Here is a 21,675-nt window from a genome sequence, read left to right as displayed (position 1 = left end):
AGCATGTACGCTTTGTATCTGGCTTCTTTCGCTCAATTTAATGTGTTCTCTTGTTCATTCATGTTGTTTATATGAGTAATTTGTTTTTTAATTTTTTTTTAAACTGCTCTTCTGAAGTAATCTAGTGTGTGTATATACCACAATTTATTTTTAAGAATTGAAGTATAGTTAATTTACAATTTTGTGTTCATTTCAGGTATACAGCACAGTGATTCAGATACACATATTCTTTTTCGGATTCTTTTCCGTTATAGGTTATTACAAGATATTGAATATAGTTCTCTATGCTATACAGTAGATCTTTGTTGTTTATCTGTTTTATAGTGGTGTGTGTCTGTTCATCCCAAACTCCTAATTTATCCCTCCCTCCCCTTTCCCCTTTGGTAACCATAAGTTTGTTTTCTATGTGTGGCACAATGTATTTATTGATCTGTTCTCTAGACTGTACTTTTCTAACTGAAACCCATGTAATGCATTCTCATGGAACATCTGGGATGATTTATCAGAATGAAAGGCGATTTCCTTTGTAAGCGATTTCAGGATGCTGATGAATATCAGGTTGGGCTATGTCCCATTGCCAGTATTCAACCGTTTCTGACCTGTGAAAGTGGAAACGTCATATGGTTCAACCTAATAGCTAAGGAATTCAGCTGCGCTAGGCCACTTAATTTTCTCTGAAGGTTGGGTATGCAGCACGAGCGGTAGGTGAGAGATTTTGTTGACACAGCTGTGAATATGCTTCTAAGAATCAATAGGTAAAGTTGTGACAGCTTGCAAACTGTTGGGAAGGATGGAAAAATATCCTGAGTTTTCAGAAACAAAGCTAAGATGCAGAGGGTGAGTCCCTTGTTCCCTGTTAATCCCTCTCGCCTCCCAGGATGTCTGGACAGGGATGGGTTGAGGGACGGTGGCAGCTCTCAATGACTTCCTGCGTGGATTAGTAAAGACAGGGTGAAACGAACCACACTTTATTGCTTTTATTTTTTTATTTGTATTGAAGTATAATCGACTTACAATATTTTGTTAGTTTCAGGTGTGTACAGTAGTGATTAGATATGTGTATACCCTACAAAATGATCACCATAATAAGTCTAGTTACATGTCCACGTACAGGGATATGACAGAGTTATTGACTATGTGCCCCACACCGTGCACTTTATACCTGTGACTCATATATTTTGTCACAGGACGTTTGTGCCTCGTAACCTCCTTTCTGTACCTCTTAACCTCACCTATTTCTCTCGTCCTCCTACCCTCCTCCCTCTGGCAACCACCAGTTTGTTCTCTGTATCTATGAGCCTGTTTCTGTTTTGTTATGTTTGTTCAATTGTTTTGTTTCTTAGATTCCACACATGAGTGAAATCATATGGTATTTTTCTTTCTCCATCTGATTTATTTCACTTTGCATAATACATTCTAGGTCCACCAATGTTGTCACAAATGGCAAGATCTCATTCTTTTTTATGGCTAAGTAATATATCATTGTGTGTGTATATATATATATATACACATCTCTATATATGTATATGTATATATTTATGTACACATATATATAACACATATATAACATCTTCTTTATCCATTCATCTGTTGAAGGACACTTAGGTTGCCTTCATTTTATAGCTATGGTAAATAATGCTTCCATGAACCTAAGTGTTTGTATACCTTTTCGAATCTGTGTTTTGTTTTCTTTGGGTAAATACCTGGAAGTGAAATTGCTGGATCATTTGGTAGTTCTGTTTTTAATTTTTGAGGAACTGCTGTACTGTTTTCCACAGTGGCTGCACCAATTTACACTCCCACCAACAGTGCAGGCAGATTCCCTTTTCTCCACTTTCTCCTTACCAGCGCTTGTTATTTGTTCTCTTTTGGATGATAGCCATTCTGACAGGTATGAGGTGATATCTCATTGTGGTTTTGATTTCCCTGATAATTAGTGATGTTGAGCATCTTTTCACGTGTCTGTTGAACATCTGTGTGTCTTTGGAAATACATTTAGGTCCTCTGCCCATTTTTTTAAATAAATTTATTTATTTATTGGTTGCATTGGGTCTTTGTTGCTGCGTGTGGGCTTTTCTCTAGTTACAACGAGCGGGGGCTACTCTTTGTTGTGGTGTGTGGGCTTCTCATTGTGGTAGCTTCTCTTGTTTTGGAGCATGGGCTCTAGGTGTGTGGGCTTCAATAGTTGCGGCATGTGGGCTCAGTAGTTGTGGTTCACGGGCTCTAGAGCGCAGGCTCAGTAGTTGTAGCACCGGGGCTTAGTTGCTCTGTGGCATGTGGGATCTTCCCGGGCCAGGGATGGAACCCGTGTCTCCTGCATTGGCAGGCGGATCCTTAACCACTGAGCCACCAGAGAAGTCCCCTTCTGCCTATTTTGTAATCGGGTTGTTTGTTTTTTTGATGTTGTGTTGTATGCTTTCTTTCTATACTTATTGAATGTATAGTTTGCAAATATCTTTTCCCATTCAGGAGGCTGCCTTTTCTTTCTGTTGATGGTTTCCTTCCTTCCCTGTGCAAAAGCTTTTTAGTTTGATGCAGTCCCATTTCTTTATTTTTGCTTTTGTTTCACACACATAACAGTTTAAATTAGAGATGGAGCTTTAGTCTTTGGCTCTTTCATCAACAGTGAGGTGCTGTAGCAAAAGTCTCTTCGTCTTTCTGAGTCTCATTTGGCTCAGCTTTAAAGTAGAGGGAGAGTCACAAGTAGATGTTATTTAGGCTCCCATCCAGGTGTAATTATCTACTGCTTTAAAGGCATTTCCCTAACATCTGGAGGGTGATACTCAGGGTATAATTGTGATCACCCCCGCCCCCTCCAGGGTTCATCAGTGCTGCTCTCTGAGAGGGGATCCTGAACAGACAGCATCTGGATGGTCCTTTGTCAAAATGTCCTGGCCCTCTCAGATGCTTTAAGTGCGAGTAAAAGGATGCCATAGGGTGTGAGAAGAACCTGCCAGCTTAACGAGATTTGTACCTCGGTTCTGTCCTTTCTCTCTGCTCTTCTCTTTACTTCTTAGACATATTCTTGCCCCAGGATGCTGGGGGATGACTCTGTTCCTTAAATTTAACAATTTAGAAAGGATGTTAAATGGTATTTGCCAGTTCAAATGTAGTGAATGGCCTCATTTCTAGTGACATTGGCCAGGAGAGAAACCATAAAAACGACAACCTCATCCTCAGAGCCTTTCAGAAGATCCTTCATTTCTTCACAACTGGGCGTATTGCATCCTATAACCTTCCTCACTCTGTGCTTTACCCTTACTGGAATCTAGTTAGGAGAGTGGGAGTGTCCTATAATTTTCCTTCTGAATTATCTGCCTGAGGGCTCCCTTTGACAACCTGTGGGGCTTTTGTCTTTCTTCTCTATGTTATATTATTTTTCAGAACCACACCCCCATGCATCTCAAAAACTGATGATTGTTCAATTTGAAATGATTGTATACATAGAGGCCCTAATTTCTCAGTCCATTTAAACATGCTTGGAAGTTGTGGGCATGTTAGAAAGAAAGATTTTGTAAGCCATCCATTGAATCAACCTCAGCCCTAAATAAAGCAATAATTATAGCATTTGGATGATTTGTGCCTAATCCCATACAGAACTGTCTAATTGCCTTGTGTCTCAAAACATAAGACTTAATTTGCCCCCTTTTTTTAAAGTCAAAAAGTGGCGAATTACAGGGAAGATGCAATTTCTGTGCCTCATTTCAAATTTCATTTTTCTTTATAAAAAATCTAGCATTTATTCCTTTGAAACAATAGCTAGGAAAATGGCTCATGTTTATTGATCCAGGGACTATTCTAAGATCTTCCCGCTTATTGATTCACTTAATCCTCACAACTCAAAGAGATAACTGTTGTTATGGGCCCATTTTTCAGATGATGAAACTGAGACCCAGAGAAGTTAAATCACTTGCTCAAGGTCTGGAATCCCCATTCACAATGAGATTTTAATTCAAAGTCAAAAACAGGAAAAGAAGAGAGTTGAGAAGTTCCAAGTCCTTTCCGTGTATTAATTAATTTTATCTATATAAGAATATTATGAGAGAGATTTGTGAACTGGCCCTATTTCTATTTCTGTGTACTGCTCTTAAAAAAAAAATCCCAAGAATGGAATACTGACTATCATGGAGATAAAAATAATTAGCTTTAGAAGATGAAAATATTAAGAGGGAGGCCAAAGGGATTTGGGGAGGGGTGATTAAAAGTTGTTTGGAATAATTTTAGAATTCAGAAAAGTCACAGGAGGACATTCTTTTTTTTTTCTTTTCTGAAGGAAGTGTTAGGTTGTCCAGACACCCCTTTCAGAGGCCATGGATGCCCTACTGCTGAGGCCTTGTGGGCTGCTGTTTTCAATTAGGTTGTTACCTCCTAGAGGAGGATCGGCAGCCCAGGGAAGGAATTAGGCAATGAGGCTTCAGGCTCTGCCTTTGTCCCTGTGTAATGTGGACATGTCATTTGGCACTGGCGCCTCAGTTTAGTCACCTGTAAAATGGGGAGAGACTCACAGGCTTGTTACAAAGTCCACAGGGACATCTGACCCTTCCTGTGTGTATGCCGTGCAGGCGTGGTTATTGCCTCCCCTCAAGGTTGTTATGGGTGTGCCTTTGCCCAGCAACTATACGTTACATTGGAAAACTTCCGTTTATCTATAGCGCCTATGAAGTGTCAGCCACCGTGCTACGTGCTCTTCATGCCTCATCATCGTCACCCCTCACTCCTCAAACTGTGGTTCCGGGACCAGCAGCATATCAGCCTCACCCAGGTTTACGAGAAATGCCACAGCTTAAGCGTTCTCCCTGATCTAATCCGCCACACTCTGCACTTTTTGGAAGATCCCCAGATGGTTTCCATGAATGTTAAAGTCTGAGGAGTTTTGGGCTCACCCGCACACTGATAATGCTGCAAGTTAACCAAGATAATTCATCCCAGAGGAAGTGAGGGATGGCCAGAGGTGAAGCGACTGGCTCTAAACGACACAGTGCCCCATCGGCACTCCTGTGTGTCTGCTCCCCTGGTCCCTCCAGGGTTCGCTGGGGAGTCCAGGAGGAGGCAGCAGCTTTGTGGCATGCCTGGGAGGACCGTGCACCTGGCAGGAGCCAAAACTGCACTCCAGATGGTTTCTAACTCTCCCTCCTTAGGGCCCGGTCCTCCCTTCTTCAGTTCCAGGCAAAGCCTCCTTCTCAGCACTTGCTTCCTCCCCTCTCCTCCCGTCTGCCTGAGCCAAGAGCCTCCTCAGTTCAGATCCAGGGATGAGCACTGTCCCCTGGCCTCTGGCAGCTCAGCCCAGAAGCTGTCCAGCGTTGACTTGAACCCTCCAGCTCGGGGCCCACAGGGTGTTCTTTAGTATCGGAGGCTGAGGTTTGAGGGTTGTCTGTTATCCTTTGAGAACATGTCTTTCCATTAAACAGAAGAGAATGTTCATACACATCCCTGTGCTGTATCCTCTCCCACCCCTCCCCCATACACTCCTGTCTTTAGTGCCCGACGAGTCTCATCAGAGCACAACTGGACAGAAGTGAAGGTGGTTGAGAGAATCGCGAAAGGTGCTCATTCAAACTATAGTAAAGCTTTGAGCCTCTAGCAGATCATTTGGCTTGTGTTTCAAGTACTCTGTGAGATTTCCTTCTCTGGTGCCGATGGGTGTCTGCAGTAGGGATCAAAGCGCCAGTTTTCTCTTCTCACACTGGGGTCCCCTCCCACACGATCTCTTGACGAGAGCCTGCTCCAGAATCGTCTTGTCTATCTTATCAGTGACTAGGACTGTGCTGGCAAGTCCAAAGTCAAAGTGATGAAATATTAATTAATCACAGCTAGGTGCAGATAAATCTATATGGAACCAGAGTTCCCCGTGGACCTCCACTGTGTCTCTGTGTACTTGTTCTCACAATTTTAGTTTTGCAAAAATGGTAAAAACTTTCAGCATTATCATAAAAGTGTTCTTCCTCCAAAGAGTTTAAAAAAAGATGCAAGTTTTGTAGCTATTCCAGTTCACTTGAATTTGGTTGTTTTCCAACCAGCACAACAGTAGATGGAAGAGTTGAGCTGCTCTGAGTAGAGAAGTCAACATAGTGTCCCAAACACGAGGCACATAGAGAGGACAGTAACGGAGGACCAAGCTGTGTTGAAATAGGAAGAAAACTCAGCAGCATCGACGCCTACCCTAAACCGTGTCGTTGAGGAAATAGGCCAGAGGCTTGTCGAAAGCCACACAGCCAACTCCGGCAGACCAAGGACTAGGACCCGAGCTCCCGACACTGAGTCCATTAGTGCTGCATAGACTGTTCCCGTGAACCATCCCTTTGTACAAACTTGAGGGTATGTTTGAATCTATTTGACGTCTTTCCTGCTACCTTTAAAATTCTCATCAGTTCTTCCTTTTCTAACACGCTTCAGCCATGTGCACCAGCTTAGCCTTTCCCCACAACTCCCGGAGTAAAGGCGATGCTCCTCGTGCCACCCCCCCCCCGCCCCCCCTGCTCCTCGTACCTCCTGGAACGCTGCCGTGATCCTGGTTTCAGAAGCCTTCCAGACTGCCTCATGTGATTTCCAGTAAAGCTGTTAATGTGTCTGTCATATCCATGCCAACTCTGTTCTCTCTAATCCTTGGTGATTTATGAGGTCCATTTGGTTTGGTCGATACTCAGATCTGATGACCATGTGGAGTGAATCTCAATGTTGGATGTTGGCAGTTCTGCACTCTGTTTGGGTCAGCCTCCTCCCTCCAGCAGGGAGTTCTGGGGTTTCAGATGTGCTGCCCACTGGAACGCATCTTCTCCAGTCTCTGGGGGTGGGGACGTTGAGGAGAATTCACAAACAACCACCACTTACCTCTGGGCATGTGTCATGCTGTTCCTCCTCAATGTAATGCTTTTCCCTGCTTCTTTGCCCAGTGAGGATCCTGCTTATTCTCTCAAAAGTGCCACATGCCATCATCTTCATCAGGTTCCTTTTATTCATTCCCTTTGAAGTGAATGTCCTCTTCCTGTGTTCCTAAAACATATTATTTGGTCTTTTTCTTTCTTGAAAATTGTTTGTCCATCCTTCCATTCAGGTTTGTAAGCTCTTTGAAGGTGTGGCTGTGTCATTTTTGTGTCTCCAAATGGCTTGTTAAGACTTTTACCTAGTAGCCGCTTCATCAGTCTTTGTTGATTTGAATTTCTAAGTCAGGAAATAGCTTAATTTAGATGGCTTTTAGCATGGAAGACATAGGAATGTTCCCATGTTTGTTTTGCATTACATGAACATAAACAAAATGTCCACTCTTCATATTTCTTTCCCCACAAGTGTTTTTCCTTCAGGGAAGCTCAGTGTGAGGGACCCTGTTCGGGATACGCTGCAATCCTAAACAGGAAGAGGGAGTGATCTGTAAGGAGTGTGTGTTCTTTTCCAAAGTAAACCCTGCCTGTCTCTCTCCCCAAGGGCGGGTACAACATCTTTATATCCCAGGCACCTTGCTTCCAGGGGAGGGTCCAGGTCTGGTTGGCCCTGGCCACAGTGCTGCAGGAGGTGGGGCTGTCCTACACGCTTTGACAGAGTGGACATGGAGATGGCCATGACTAAGCTTAGATATCCAGCTCTTTGCAAACCACACCTCAATTCCCAAGAGAAATAATCTGAAAGCAGTTCTGATTTCGTTACAAGGTGGAAACCCTGCAAATAGTCTGCATTAGCCAGGGCAGGTTGACTGTGAAACCATTGGTGCCCAAGTCGCAACACCAGAAAGTGTTATTTCTGCATCTGTCACCAGTGATGTGGGTCCTTGGGTGTGTGGGTGAAGGAAAGGGGTGCTTTGCTGCATTCAGGACCTGGGCTCCTTCTATCAGTGGCTCCATCATGCCCTGGGGCCTCAAGACCTTGTCTAGATCCACTGCATCTGGCTGGCAGAGGAGGCAGTGATGCTCAGTGCATGCCCTGGAAATGGCATTCACCGCTTCCACCTACATGCTGTGGGCTAGACCCCAGTCACATGGTCCAATTAACTGCAAGGAAGGGTGGGAAATGTAGTCCAGTTGTGACCCTGGGAAAAAGAGAGAATGGGTTTGATGGTTATCTAGCCAGTTATCACATGGATCTTGTTGAATTTATTATTTGTCCTTTAAACCTGGCATCAGTTGTTAAATTAACCATAATTGGAAAGGTTCAGTGAAAGAGATAAAACAGACTTGCCATCCCTACAAAGCTTTCCCTCCTTCGCCCTCACTCTTGCCAGCTCTGAACACCAGGAATACTCTAGAGAGGTCTCTGCCTCGTTCCATCCTCATGGTTTATGACCTAGATCTGTGACCACGTCCTTGGAGGGTCTGCATGTTCATGGTTAATAGCTCCCACCACACGGCATCACATGTAGTCGTGGACAATCAATAAAGACTTATGAAATTTACAAATGACTGAAGCCTCAACTCCCTTACCCTCATCCCAACACAACCTGATGTTGGTTGAGTTTTATGCATATTGAGAGTCTGAAGACCCACAGCTCCTGTGCCCACACCAATTGTAGTCCAGCCTCCAGGTCAGCACTAGAGAACTAAGTGACTATAAACAACTGGACTAGGAATGCCAAATTATGTAGACATAGAGAATTACATGTGTTCTTTAAAAATAGCATATTCATATTTTTCTTATCTGAATTGGGAGATGCATGAAAAACATGGTCTGAGATTTAATTCAGTTAACGCTAACCTTGTGTATGTGTTGGCACTAGGTGGATGGAACCAACAGATTTCATCTGTACATCTGGGCGACAGAGAGCCAGCAGGATGTGGAGCGCATGGCCCGCTGTACTCTCTGCGATGGTAAGCTGGGACGGCATCGCTGATAGGACCGATGTCTTCTGAGCAGGATGAATTAGCTGGTGGCCACAGGCCAGTTCTGCTTTGCAGATGTGCATTTGCTTGATATGTGCAAAACTTTAGAATTTTGGCGTTTCCCATGAAGTCTGGATTTCTAGTTTTTCTTAGGAAGTCAGAATAATCTGGAGAATCCCAGCCACAGCATTCCCTTGGGGCCTCAGTCAGCCAGAGATGAACGGTGCCAGCCCCCTTTGCAGGGGCCGGGTGTCTGCTCGTGCCCCACCCTCCGCTCCCCTTCCCTTCCCTGTCTTCTCACCCCTGGCCCGCTCTGCTTCCTTACCTGTCCTGCCAGACTCCTGTGGATGGCTGGGCTTCTGTTCCTTCCTCAGTGGCACCTTAGTGTAAAGGGAAGGCCACTGAGCTAAGGTCAAGAGTCCTGGTTTCTTGGCCTGGAATTGCCATTGGCCACCAGCGGGGTATTGGCAAGGCGTTTCCTGGCTCAGGGTCCCAGATTCCATCACCACATCCCACACTGGCCTGGGCAGAAAGAACGTGTGCTGAGCCTACCGCACCCACGTCACCCCGGGGCCAGAGTGAGTCCTGTAGGTGAAAGCAAACGGGGACTTAATAATTCCTTTCCTGGACCCACACCAAGTCCTAACACTGCCATGAGAGATTTGGCTCTGAAACCTTGGTCGAGTCAAATACAGGAGCTGCCACGTGTAGAGTATGTTACCGCCGAAGAGCTGCTTTCCCCTCCATCATTTTGTGGTCTCCCTGGGCCTCCATCCCCCTGCTACAGAAGCAAAAATCTAGCTGGGGTTTATGAGCCTGAGCTTTTACTACACACCAGGCATTGTTCCGAGTGCTTACATATATTAACTCATTTTAAAGGTTAACGTCACAAACAAGCTCATAAGGGAGGTGCTATTACTGGTAGTATTATTATCTCCATTTGACAGGTGAGGAAACTGAGACCGTGGGAAAGCTGAGTAATCTGATCCGGGTCACATGCTCCCATAAGAGGTGGGGCCTGATTGAACCAGGCAGGGGTCTGTGAACCTAGGGATTAAGAAGCCCTATGGCCTCGTGGTTAGAAACGTTAACTGTGGAATCAAATACTCTCAACTCTTCCTTCTGGGAAACAAGCACATTTATTTACAGTGCCAGTCTGCTGGCCGAGTCAACCCCGTGCAGGCAGCACTCAGCAGCGGCTTTCCCTGCTGAGCTCCTGGAAGGGTGTGTGCGTGGGAAGGGAAGGGACGCGTGGTAACCCCACCTTCCCCCCGACTCTCCCCTGCAGATCGGTGCCATCCAACCCCAGAGTGCGGGCTGGGCGAGCTCGGGCCACTGGCGGTGGACGCGGATGTAGCCTTCGTGGTGGACAGCTCCCGCGATGTGGGCACTGACCTCTACCGCACGGCCTTGACCCTGGTGGATGCTGCGCTCGATGACCTGGAGGTGGCTGCGCAGCCCAGCGCATCCCCCCACGGGGCCCGCACGGCCCTGGTGACACACACGACCCCCGGCTTCTGGCCGGGGGCGGGATGGCCCCCTGTGCGCGAGGGCTTCCACCTGACCTCATACAGCCACAGGAAGCAGATGCAGCAGCACATCCGCGAGGCCGTGGACCACCCCCTGCAGGGAGCCCCGGCCCTGGGCCACGCCCTGGAGTGGGCGCTGGAGAAGGTGCTCCTGGCGGCCCCGCTACCCAGGAAGGCGCAGGTCCTTTTTGCCATCGTGGCCAGCGAGACCAGCAGCTGGGACCGGGAGAAGCTAAGGGCTCTGTCCCTGGAGGCCAAGTGCAAGGGCATCACAGTGTTTGTGCTGGCCTTGGGCCTGGGCGTCGGGCCCCGCGAGCTGGCGGAGCTGGTCCAGGTGGCCAGCGCCCCATCCCAGCAGCACCTGCTGCGCCTAGAGGGGGTCTCCGATGCGGAGGTGGCCTATGCCCGGGGCTTCACGCGCGCCTTCCTGAACCTCCTGAAAAGTGAGCAGTTGGGGAGCCCTGGGGACGCCGAGTGGGCTGGGGAGAGGCACGCACAGAGCCTGGCACAGGGGCGAGTGGGTGCCCATTGCACTTTCACTCTTGCTGAGGTGTAGGCAGCCCCGCAGCCTCTGGGGGAGCCCCTGGGGAGCACCCCACTTCCTGAAACCCCTGAGCTATGTTGCCCTGACACTGTGCCAAGCCTAGTGTTGGTTCCTTTTCTGGTACTTCTTGTCTGGTGGCTGGGAAACCTCAGGTTTCCCTCAGATCTTTTGATTTTCTCATTTACCAGAATGAGGATTACAGTCTCTTCTATATGTGAAGCCTACATTCAAATACGTGCACGAAAGCACCACTGCTGTACACACATAAGGCATAGTTATTGCTGTATGCAGTGATCTCAGATTTTAGCATGCACACACATTTCTCGGAGACCTAGTTAAAATTTGGATTCTTATCAGTGGGTCTGAGCTGGGGCTCGAGAGTCTGCATTTAAAAGAAAATTAATGAAGTATAGTTGATTTACAGTGTTGTGTTTAATTTCTGCTGTACAGCAAAGTAACAAGAGCCTTCAAGGACTTGCCAGAAAGTGAGGGAGACAGGACAGAAGTCCGGGGTCTCCCACCTCGGGTTGGGTGGGTGAAGCCACCAGTGAAGGGCACTGTGACAGTGCATCTTGGCCAAAATTCTTTCCTGCATCCTGTCCTAGTAGCCTCACTTCTGGTCAGAACGAGTTGAACCAAATTCATGGGCAACTGGTACCCAATCTGTATCCCTAGCATGATGAGAGATAGTTAGGATTGGTGGATGGGTATAATCCTGGTCACACTTGCAGAAGTTTCTCTTGGGCTTTGTGCAGCTATGTGTAGTCCACAACTCCTTTGCAGGATGCCCCGTTGTGACGTGGGAGGCCTTCTTGCCTTCCTTGCTGGGAAACATTAGTTTCTCAGTTTATAAGTGGGTGTGACACTCTGTTGGGATCCTTGAGGGACATCCGACCCATTGTCACTGAAGGAAAAAGGGAGTCTGATGGACATCTTAGAGGTACAGACACAGCATTTGTGCCTCTGTAATTTGAGAGGTATGGACATTAATGAATAGGTTCTAGTCCAAGCTTTACCACTAATGAGCTGTGTGATTCTAGAAAGGTCAGTGAACCACTCTGAACTTTATAGAGTCCTTACCTTTGTAGGAGGTGGAGGAGAGACTTGTAAGAGATGGCTGATGGCTTAGTGATTCTTTGAGGGAGAAGGAAGCTAAAGGATTACTTTTCTAGTCTGTTTTAATTTTGCTTTATCTTTTGTTTTATTACATTAGATTGTATTTCATATTGTTCTATTCTCTTATGTTGTGAATTTATTTTTTATTGCTTATACAATAGGATGCATTTTGTTCTTTTATTTTGTTTGTATTTTATTTTATTTGCTTTTATTTTTGTATTTATTTTATGCTTTGAATTTGTCCTTTTGATTTTATGTCAGTGGATTTTTTGGTTTTTGTATTTTATTTTATTTTGTTACTCTTTGTTTTATTGTGTATTTTACTTTATGCTTTATTTGATTTTATTTTTTGTCTTAAGTTTTACATCTTAATGGTCTTTATGTTTTATTTTACTTCATTTTTTTTACTTTGTTTTACTTTTGAGTTTCATATTATTTTATGCTTGATTTGATTTGATTTGATACTTTATTTTTAGGTGGAACAAACCAGTACCCACCCCCAAAGCTCACTGAAGAGTGTAGAGGCCTGAGCCGAGGGGACACCCTGCTGCAACCCATCCTGCCTGTTAAGAGGTGGGCTGAAGGCAGGGCTGGGCTCTGTCCCCTGCAGGGGACTCTCTCTCTCTCAGGTCACAGGCAAGCCCATCCTTGACTTGACTCCAAGCGTTGGGACCCAGATGCTCCTGTGTTTGACAGCTCTGATATGGTCTGGTTTTTCTTTTCTTATTTTTCAATATTAAGAGTAATTCAGGACCAATAAAAAATTTCAAAGAGCACATAAGTGCATAAGAGCATACAATAACAATTTTCCATTCCACTGCATTCCCTATCCTCTAGTCGCATGTCCCAGAGGTAAAACTGACAGTGCTAACATAGTATTCTGATGCTTGTCCCAGCTCCTCTGCAAACCTAAGACAACAGCTGATGTGGTAAGGAAGTCAGCAGGAAATACCCAAGCCTGAAGATCCCTGAGCCCGTTGGCACCAAGTGGGACTTGCCCCCTCGTTCTCACATTTTTTGTCTCCATGCAGGTTGCCCAAGCGCCAGTTTAGCAAATCTGGCTTTGCTGATGGTTTGGAAGCACTGGAAGCAACAGGCTCTTTTCTAGAGGAGAATAGAAAAGCCACAATGACATCTTTCACTCAGCAAGAAGCACTCAAAAACTATGGAAAAAGTGGTTATGATGCTGAAGAAAATGAACAAGAAAAGTCCGCAAAACCGGAAGAATCTGGAAAAGAAAGACATTCAGGCACTGCCTTTGGTAAAAATCCAACTACTCCTTGCTCTTTGGGTTGAATTCACTTTTAAAAATCTTTAGCTTAAAAAAAAATTCCTGTGCACTGTGTTAGCATGCAAACTTTGGCTTTTTACAAGCTTTCCTTGCTAGTGCACAAATTCATGTATGCAGTTAAAGAAACTAGTTTAAGGAAACATGTGAAGACTGCCTTTTATCTGAGTGTAAAACTGGAGCTAATGGAAGCTGTCTCAGGGAATATTACAGAGTCTCATCACCTGAAGTGTCTGTACTTCATTGTGGAGGAGCAATGATCTATGGCGGAAGTGGTGAACATACTCTTGACCTTGAGGGAAAATGCTCTGGCTTGTAGAAGGCTCCTTCATCTGTGAGTGGCCACGTGTGTTCTGACCAAGTTTAAGGAACATTTTGGATCCATCTAAAACAACTGTAGCATCAGTTGTGGATTACAGCCAATGTCATCACTACCTCTTATGCATGGTCAACAAATTAAGCTAAACGGTAAAAGCATTAGATGTGGGGCGATTTGATGCTGAAGAGTTTCTAGTGAATGCTGTGGTCAGCTCTGTTTAGATTAAATCGGAGGTCACTGCCCAGAGGTTTTGAATGTGCCTACATGGTTCTCTCTCTGGTCCTCTATCTAGGTGGCCATAGAACAGTTATTTTAATCTCTCTGATCTGTAAAATGAGGATTATGTGACTGCCTACCTCATGGGGTTGTTTAGAGAATACAACTTGAAAATTCATATGTTTGCCATACAGTAAGCATACAAGTTAGTTGTTAAGATGCTGATAGGTCCTATCTCTTAGATTCCAAAGCAAGCACATATCCAAAGGAAAGAAAAAACCCGACAGACGCAGGAATAGGCACTCCCAGCAGGGACATTTCACTTCCTTAGGCTAAACATTAAGCACAGAAAAACTTGTCTTGTTGACTGTTGTGTCTTTGGTATATAATGTCTGCCAACTATACTGAGGATTACATTGGCTACAAATTAGAATCATCTGGGAATCTTTAAACACTTTCAATGCCCAGACCTCATCCCAGACCAGTTCAATCAGAATCTCCAGGTGTGGGGCTGACTCAGCGGTTGCCCTGAGCAGCTGAGAGTGAGAAGCCTGGCCCGAAGGAAACGTTGCCCGTGAAATCAAGGCCAGTGGGATGGAAGAGAGCTTCCTGGTGATCGCGTCCAGTCTCACTCACGGGGGCTTGAGAGTTCCAGCACGTCCCACGTGCTCTGCTCCTCGGCTCCGGCTGGCTCCCTCTCGTGTTGCACCCCGCGACCTTCCTCAGCCTTCACTGCCTCCTCACCTTCCTTCCCTTGCGGCTCCTCCTCTAGCACGTGCCCTGTGTTTTCGTTTTTGGAAATAAAGGTAGCCAAGGGCAACCTTCTGCAGCTCCCTGTGTTGCTCACAGGCTTCCTCCCTGCCCTGCAGTCAGAGGAAAGAGCTCTCTTGTCCTCGAGGCTGTGCTGAATGCCAAGAAGGACCGCAGGGCTCTGTCAGGCCTTGCTGCCTGGGGCGCCTTGGACCTGGGCCACTGTGGTCCACTGCCTTCCTCTTGAAGCCCTCTCCTGTCTTGGCTTCAGAGGCCACATTCTTTTTAAAATTTATTTTTTATTTTTTTATTGACGTATAGTTGATTTACAATGCTCTGTTAATTTCTGCTGTACAGCAAAGTGAATCAGTGATTGGGCAAAAAGTTTGTTCAGGTTTTCCATACTATCTTATGGAAAAACCCGAATGGACTTCTTGGCCAACCCAATACACACACATATATATATGTATTGTATACGTGTATGTATTGTATTGTATATGTATATGTATATACACACACTCACACAAAGAATGTGTATATATATATATATATATATACACCATAATGGAAAAGAATATGAAAAAGATGTGTATATATATGTGTGTATATATATATATATATAAAATGTTCTTTTCCATATTCTTTTTCATATTTTTTCCATTATGATTTATCACAGGATATTGAATATAGTTCCCTGTGCTATATGCTAGGAACTTGTTGTTTATCCATTCTATATATAATAGCTTGCATCTACTAACCTCAAACTCCCAATCCATCCCTCCCCCACACCCCCTCCCCCTTGGCAACCACAAGTCTGTTCTCTATGTCTGTGAGTCTGTTTCTCTTTCATAGATAAGTTCATGTGTGTCATATTTTAGATTCCATATAGAAGTGATATCATATGGTATCTGTCTTTCTCTGTCTGACTTACTTTACTTAGTATGATAACCTCTAGGTCCATCCATGTTGTTGCAAATGGCATTATTTCATTCTTTTTTATGGCTGAGTAGTATTCCATTGTATATGTACATACCATATCTTTTTTATCCATTTGTCTGTCAGTGGATATTTAAGTTTTTTCCGTGTCTTGGCTATTGTGAATAGTGCTGCTATGAACATTGGGGTGCATGTATCTCTTTGAATTATATTTTTGCCCAGATATATGCCCAGGAGTGGGGTTGCAGGATCATATGGCAACTCTATTTTTAATTTTCTGAGGAACCTCCATACTGTTCTCCATAGTGGCTGCACTACTTTACATTCCCATGAACAGTGTAGGAGGGTCCCCTTTTCTTCACACCCTCTCCAGTATTTGTTATTTGTAGACTTTGTAATGATGGCTATTCTGACCAGTGCGAAGTGGTACCTCATTATAGTTTCAGTTTGCATTTGAGAGACAACATCCTTATCTTTTCTTCCACTCTGACCAGTTCATCTTTATGGGCTCCTCTCCCCAGGTCCATCCTCATAGGGGGATCCAGGTTTTATGGAGCCTGAAGTTTATACAATGTAGGGGGCCCTCTGTAAGAAAAAGAATACAAAATCATTGAAATTAAGGACAAAAGTAAACATTTTAGAAGAGGTGTATGAATATAAGGGGCCCTGAAGCTTAGACTTCATTAATTTCACGGTAAATCTGCAATGCCTTCCCTGTGTCCTCTCTTCAGACCTCAAAGCAGTTTACATACACTACCAGGCAAGCCTTCCTACCATGACTTCAACTCTCCCCTCTGTATAAACGACTCCAAATCTGTATCTTCCACCTTTAACTCTCTCCTGAGCTGTAGAACAGAATGTTCAACCACCCTCCAGACTGCATCACTGGGCATCCCCAGTCATCATCTCAAACCCAGCTAAACAGACTGGCCTTGACTTTCCCATGGAATCTTCTCTGCTTTTGTTCCTTTACTGAAAGGCACCACACTGGCCCAGGAATGGAGAGCTGAGCCCACACATCACTAGTTGTTCTCTGCTCCCCACCTCCATCCCAGCTGGGAACCAGATCTTGGCGTGGCGCCCTTCTCAGCGTCCCTTGGACCCACCCCCTTCTCCACATCTTCCCTCTGCATCCCCTGCTGTCCACCTTGAGTGTAATTGCAGTGCTTTCTAACTGGTCTCATTTCTTCCAGTTTGTTCTTTTCCCAATTCCATTCTGAAGACCAGATTGTTTTTTCTAAAATGCAGATCTGGCCATGTGACTTCTTCTGTGGCCCCCCATTATCAGGAGAGCATGTCCGGGTGCCTGGGTAAGGCATGACGGCTTCTGTGTGGTCCTGGGGGCCTCACTGGCTGCCAGTGCCCTGCATACACCTTTCATGCTGTTGCATAGCCCTTCTAGCCTGGTATTTACCCATGTCCCCATGCCATCGCTCCCCTCACCTGCCTGTCTCTGCATCCTCTCCACAGCGTCCACCTGGACCACCACATCTGCTCATCTTCTACTGCTCAGGCTGCTGTTACCCAGACTTGGAGCCCTCTCCAGCCCCGGCTAGTGTAAAGCTCCCACGGCCTCCCTTGCCCCTGCATCTCAGGCCGAGTTCTGCCGGAGCTCTGGCACCTTTTGCCACATCTATTTGTGAAGAATTAAATGAATGTCCTCTCTGTTCCCAGCAGCTAGGCTGATCTTGGTATATTTTCAATTTCAGTGTTATCTCCAGAGTGCCCAGATCTCTTCTGTGGTTTTCTCCTCCCAATAGGGCTATGTTATAAGACGTACACTAGGAGACAGAACTGGCCTCCGAAAGACTGCGGTTTCCCTGTCGCTGCTCTCCATACCTTTCCAGCTCTCTTCTCTCTCTCTCCTGCTTATTTCCTTCCTTGCTGGATTCCATTGACTTGTTTCCATAAAACCGACCCTGCAGCAGGGTTCTTTTGAGAAGGTGAAAATTAATATTCATGGTAAAAATAACACCAAATGTAAAATTGGAGGCTATCAGTAATTGCGTGGATACACTGGCCCCTGATACCATATCATACTGATAAGAAAAATTAAAAGTCTGCGGCTTCCTGAGTGTTAGGTTACAAAGAATACTTTAGAGATAATTATTTCAAAGCAGTAAGGAATTGTCCACCTATAGCTGCACCACACTGGCTATTTCCATTTCCATTTCAATAATTTGAAATTGAGTCAAACGAAAAATTTGGTTCTTGGGTTGCAGTAATCACGTTTGCAATGCCCAACAGCTGCACGGGCATGGCTACTGAGTTGGACAGGGCAGATATAGACTGTTTCCCTCACGGCAGCAAGTGCTGCTGGACAGCGCTGCCCTGAGAAGTATAATCTTGAACAGTGGTTCCCAATCTTTTTGGCACCAGGGACTGGTTTCATGGAAGACAAGTTTTCCACAGATGGGTGGGTTGGGGGAAGTGGGGGATGGTTCAGGCAGTCATGTGGGTGATGGAGAGTGGCAGATGAAGCTTCACTCACTTGCAGCTCACCTCCTGCTGTGCAGCCTGATTCCTAACAGGCATGGACCGGTAGCTGTCTGCAGACTGGGGGTTGGGGACCCCTGATCTAGAAGAAGCGACCCCAGCTTGATTGTCTCCCAGACTAAAGGCAAGGGTGGGGCTTCTGAAGACCAAAGCCACGCAGTGCCGCTAGGAAACCTGAATGCTTTGTTTAAACTAGTCCTTGGCGTGTCCGTTTGGAATCAGATTGTAATGGTAGAGGTTGGTGCCAGCTGATTGCTGAGCCCCAAATTCATTTGTTGGACCTACAGAGTACAGTCAAACGGTCACTACTGGAGTGTTTTTTCTGTTGACACCTGCCCCCCCCCCCCCCATCACACACACAGACATTTTTGGAGAACTATTTGCTCTGGCTGCTTCTTCTCCTGAGCCCTCAGTGCTTACTGTCTTACATCTTCCATGGAGTCATGAAACAGGCCAATTCTGATGTGGCGTTCAAGGCGGAAGAGTATTCCCATGAATATATCTCATTCTCAGCACATCTGGTCACTCCTTCACGAAAATTGGTCTGTGCTGATTATACGAATGGGAGCTGAGTAGGTTGCTTCCCAGGAACAGACCATGAACTGCTTTCTGAAGAATATCCTCTTTACTTGGGAGTGCTTAGGAGGCCCCGGGGAAACTATTTGGAAGATATCACCATTCTGTGCTGTAGGGTTGACCCAAGACAAGAATATTTTTTTCTGATATAGAGAGTGTGCCCGAGGAAATCTGTTCTCCCTAGAAGGCAGAGGTTACAGACCTGGGGAAATTCATGTCTGACTTAAAATTTAAAAGAGGCATTCTGATCTTGCTCTTGTTATAACTTGTTGTTTCTCAACGCTATTTTCCAGGAACACCGTGTTCTTCTTTTAATAGACAGCATAACTTCTTGGGCAAGTGTCAGGCTACAGTAGATTGTAAATTAGCTGGATTTGCTTAGGCCATTAGAAGGCTGGGACATTTGGGGATTCGGCCTGGGATTGAGGTGGTTTGAAAAAAAGAGGGAAATGTGTATAATAAGCAAGTGAGGAGTTCCCTTGAACTTTCTCAAATGCTTTTCCTTCATCTATTGAGATGATCATATGATTTTTATCCTTCATTCTGTTAACATGGTGATCATGTTTATTGATTTATGTATGTTGAACCATCCTTGCATCCCAGGGAGGAATTCCCCTTGATCATGGTGTATGATCCTTTTAATGTGCTGTTGAATTTGGTTTGCTAGCATTTTATTGAAAAACGCTTTATTAGTTCATTCATTCACTCATTACACATTGTCTGGTGTACGAGCATACACTAGACACGGTGCAAAATAATAGCTCTAACTGTATTGTGCTTTTCACATCTGGTATGTGACACCTTACAGCAAACTTGTGATGTGGGTTGTTTTTTTTTTTTTAATACTGCTTTTATGGTTGAGGAAATAGAGATTCAGAGAGGGTAAGTTACCTACTGGAGGTCACGCAGCCAGTTGTTGGTGAGGTTAGGATTCTTTTTTTGGGTCTGGTACTCTTGCTTCTTTTCTGTCATGCTCATGCAGGAAATTCAGCTCTCTCTGCATTCATTTTCTTGCAGGTCCATGTTCTCTGGATCCAGTGGAAGGCGAGTGCCAGGATTATGTCCTGAAATGGTCCTTTAATGAAAAGGAACAGGCTTGCCGACAGTTCTGGTATGGCAGCTGTGGGGGCAATGCCAACCGTTTTGAGACTAAGGAAGAATGTGAGGCTCGATGTGTTCCAGTACCCTTATAGAGACAGGCAGCGCCTCAGTGTTGCTGCCTCTGTTTTAATAACTCATGAATCAGAGTTTACCTTTCCTGAGACAGTGCCACACAGATCATAAGTGATGACGGCCAAGCCGCAACCTCAGAGGTCAGATTCCCCACCCTGTGAAGTTTTTCTTGCCAGCGAGGGCTTGGCCAGGTGATTTGTGAAGGACTGCATTCCAGTAGTTTCAAAAAGGAAGCGAAACTTTCCTGAAACTTCTTCTAATGAGTTAAAACTGAATGAGAAAGAAACTTGAACTTGGCCTTACCTAAAAATTTTCTTGGCATTGTAGCAAAAAGAAAATTTTCTTGAGATACAATTGACATACAATAAACTGCATATATTTAAAGTGTACAATTTGATATTTTTTTCTTATTAGTAATGTATATATGGCAGTCCCAATCTCCCAATTCATTCCCCCCCAACCCTACCCACTTTCCCGACTTGGTGTCCGTATGTTTGTTCTCTACATCTGGGTCTCTATTTCTGCCTTGCAAACCAGTTGATTTGTACCATTTTTCTATATTCTGCATATATGTGTTAATATACAATATTTGTTTTTCTCTTTCTGACTTACTTCACTCTGTATGACAGTCTCTAGGTCCATCCATGTCTCTACAAATGTCCCAATTTCGTTCCTTTTTACAGCTGAGTAATATTCCATTCTATATATGTACCACATCTTCTTTATCCATTCATCTGTCATTGGACATTTAGGTTGCTTCCATGACCTGGCTATTGTAAATAGTGCTTCAATGAACACTGGAGTGCACATGTCTTTTTGAGTTATGGTTTTCTTTGGGTATATGTCCATTAGTGGGATTGCTGGGTCATATGATAACTCTATTTTTAGTTTTTCAAGGAACCTCCATACTGTTCTCCATAGTGGCTATATCAATTTACATTCCCACCAACAGTGCAAGAGCGTTCCCTTTTCTCCACACCCTCTCCAGCATTTACTGTTTGCAGATTTTCTGATGATGCCCATTCTAACCAGTGTGAAGTGATACCTCTTTGTAGTTTTGATTTGCATTTCTCTAGTAATTAGTGATATTGAGCAGGTTTTCATGTGCATCTTGGCCATCTGTATGTCTTCTTTGGAGAAATGTCTATTTAGGGCTTCTGCCCATTTTTTGATTGGGTTGTTTGTTTTTTTGATATTGAGCTGGATGAACTGTTTATATATTTTGGAGATTAATCCTTTGTCTGTTGATTTGTTTGCAAATCTTTCCTCCCATTCTGAGGGTTGTCTTTTCATCTTGCTTATAGTTTCCTTTGCTGTGCAGAAGCTTTGAAGTTTCATTAGGTCCCACTTATTTATTTTTGTTTTTATTTCCTAGAGTACTAGGGGGTGGATCAAAAAAGATCTTGCTGTGATTTATGTCAGAGAGTGTTCTTCCTATGTTTTCCTCTAGGAGTTTTATAGTGTCTGGCCTTACATTTAGCTCTTCTACCCATTTTGAGTTTATTTTTGTGTATGGAGTTAGGGAGTGTTCTAATTTCATTCTTTTACATGTAGCTGTCCAGTTTTCCCAGCACCACTTATAGGAGAGGCTGCCTTTTCTCCATTGTATATCCTTGCCTCCTTTGTCTTAGATTAGTTGACAATAGTTCATCTCTGGGCTTTCTATCCTGTTCCATTGATCTATATTTCTGTGTTTGTGCCAGTACCATACTGTCTTGATTATTGTAGCTTTGTAGTATAGCCTGAAGTCAGGGAGTCTGATTCTTCCAGCTCATTTTTTCCCCTCAAGATTGCTTTGGCTATTTGGAGTCTTTTGTGTTTCTATACAAATTTTAGGATTTTTTTGTGCTAGTTATGTAAAAAATGGCATTGGTAATTTGATAGGGATTGCATTGAATCTGTAGATTGCTTTGGGTAGTATAGACATT

General features: G+C 44.6%; 1 protein-coding gene across 1 annotated transcript in view; it reads left to right on the top strand.

Moving 5' to 3' along the window:
* The window catches only part of LOC130855737 (collagen alpha-4(VI) chain-like), a 108,054-nt gene extending 87,939 nt beyond the window's left edge, over positions 1–20,115 (top strand). Inside the window, exons 33-37 of the mRNA XM_057739699.1 lie at positions 8,702–8,792; positions 10,093–10,776; positions 12,470–12,566; positions 13,025–13,254; positions 19,592–20,115. Of these exons, the coding sequence (XP_057595682.1) occupies positions 8,702–8,792; positions 10,093–10,776; positions 12,470–12,566; positions 13,025–13,254; positions 19,592–19,767 (1,278 nt within the window). The 3' untranslated portion in view covers positions 19,768–20,115. The remainder of the gene's footprint in view (positions 1–8,701; positions 8,793–10,092; positions 10,777–12,469; positions 12,567–13,024; positions 13,255–19,591) is intronic.
* The last annotated feature ends 1,560 nt before the right edge of the window (positions 20,116–21,675 follow it).

The sequence above is a fragment of the Hippopotamus amphibius genome, chromosome 6 (assembly GCF_030028045.1).
Source record: "Hippopotamus amphibius kiboko isolate mHipAmp2 chromosome 6, mHipAmp2.hap2, whole genome shotgun sequence".
In the NCBI taxonomy this organism is placed as follows: Eukaryota; Metazoa; Chordata; class Mammalia; order Artiodactyla; family Hippopotamidae; genus Hippopotamus; species Hippopotamus amphibius.
The sequence above is the reverse complement of the archived record's forward strand: the minus strand, read 5'-3'. Positions and strand labels throughout refer to the sequence as shown.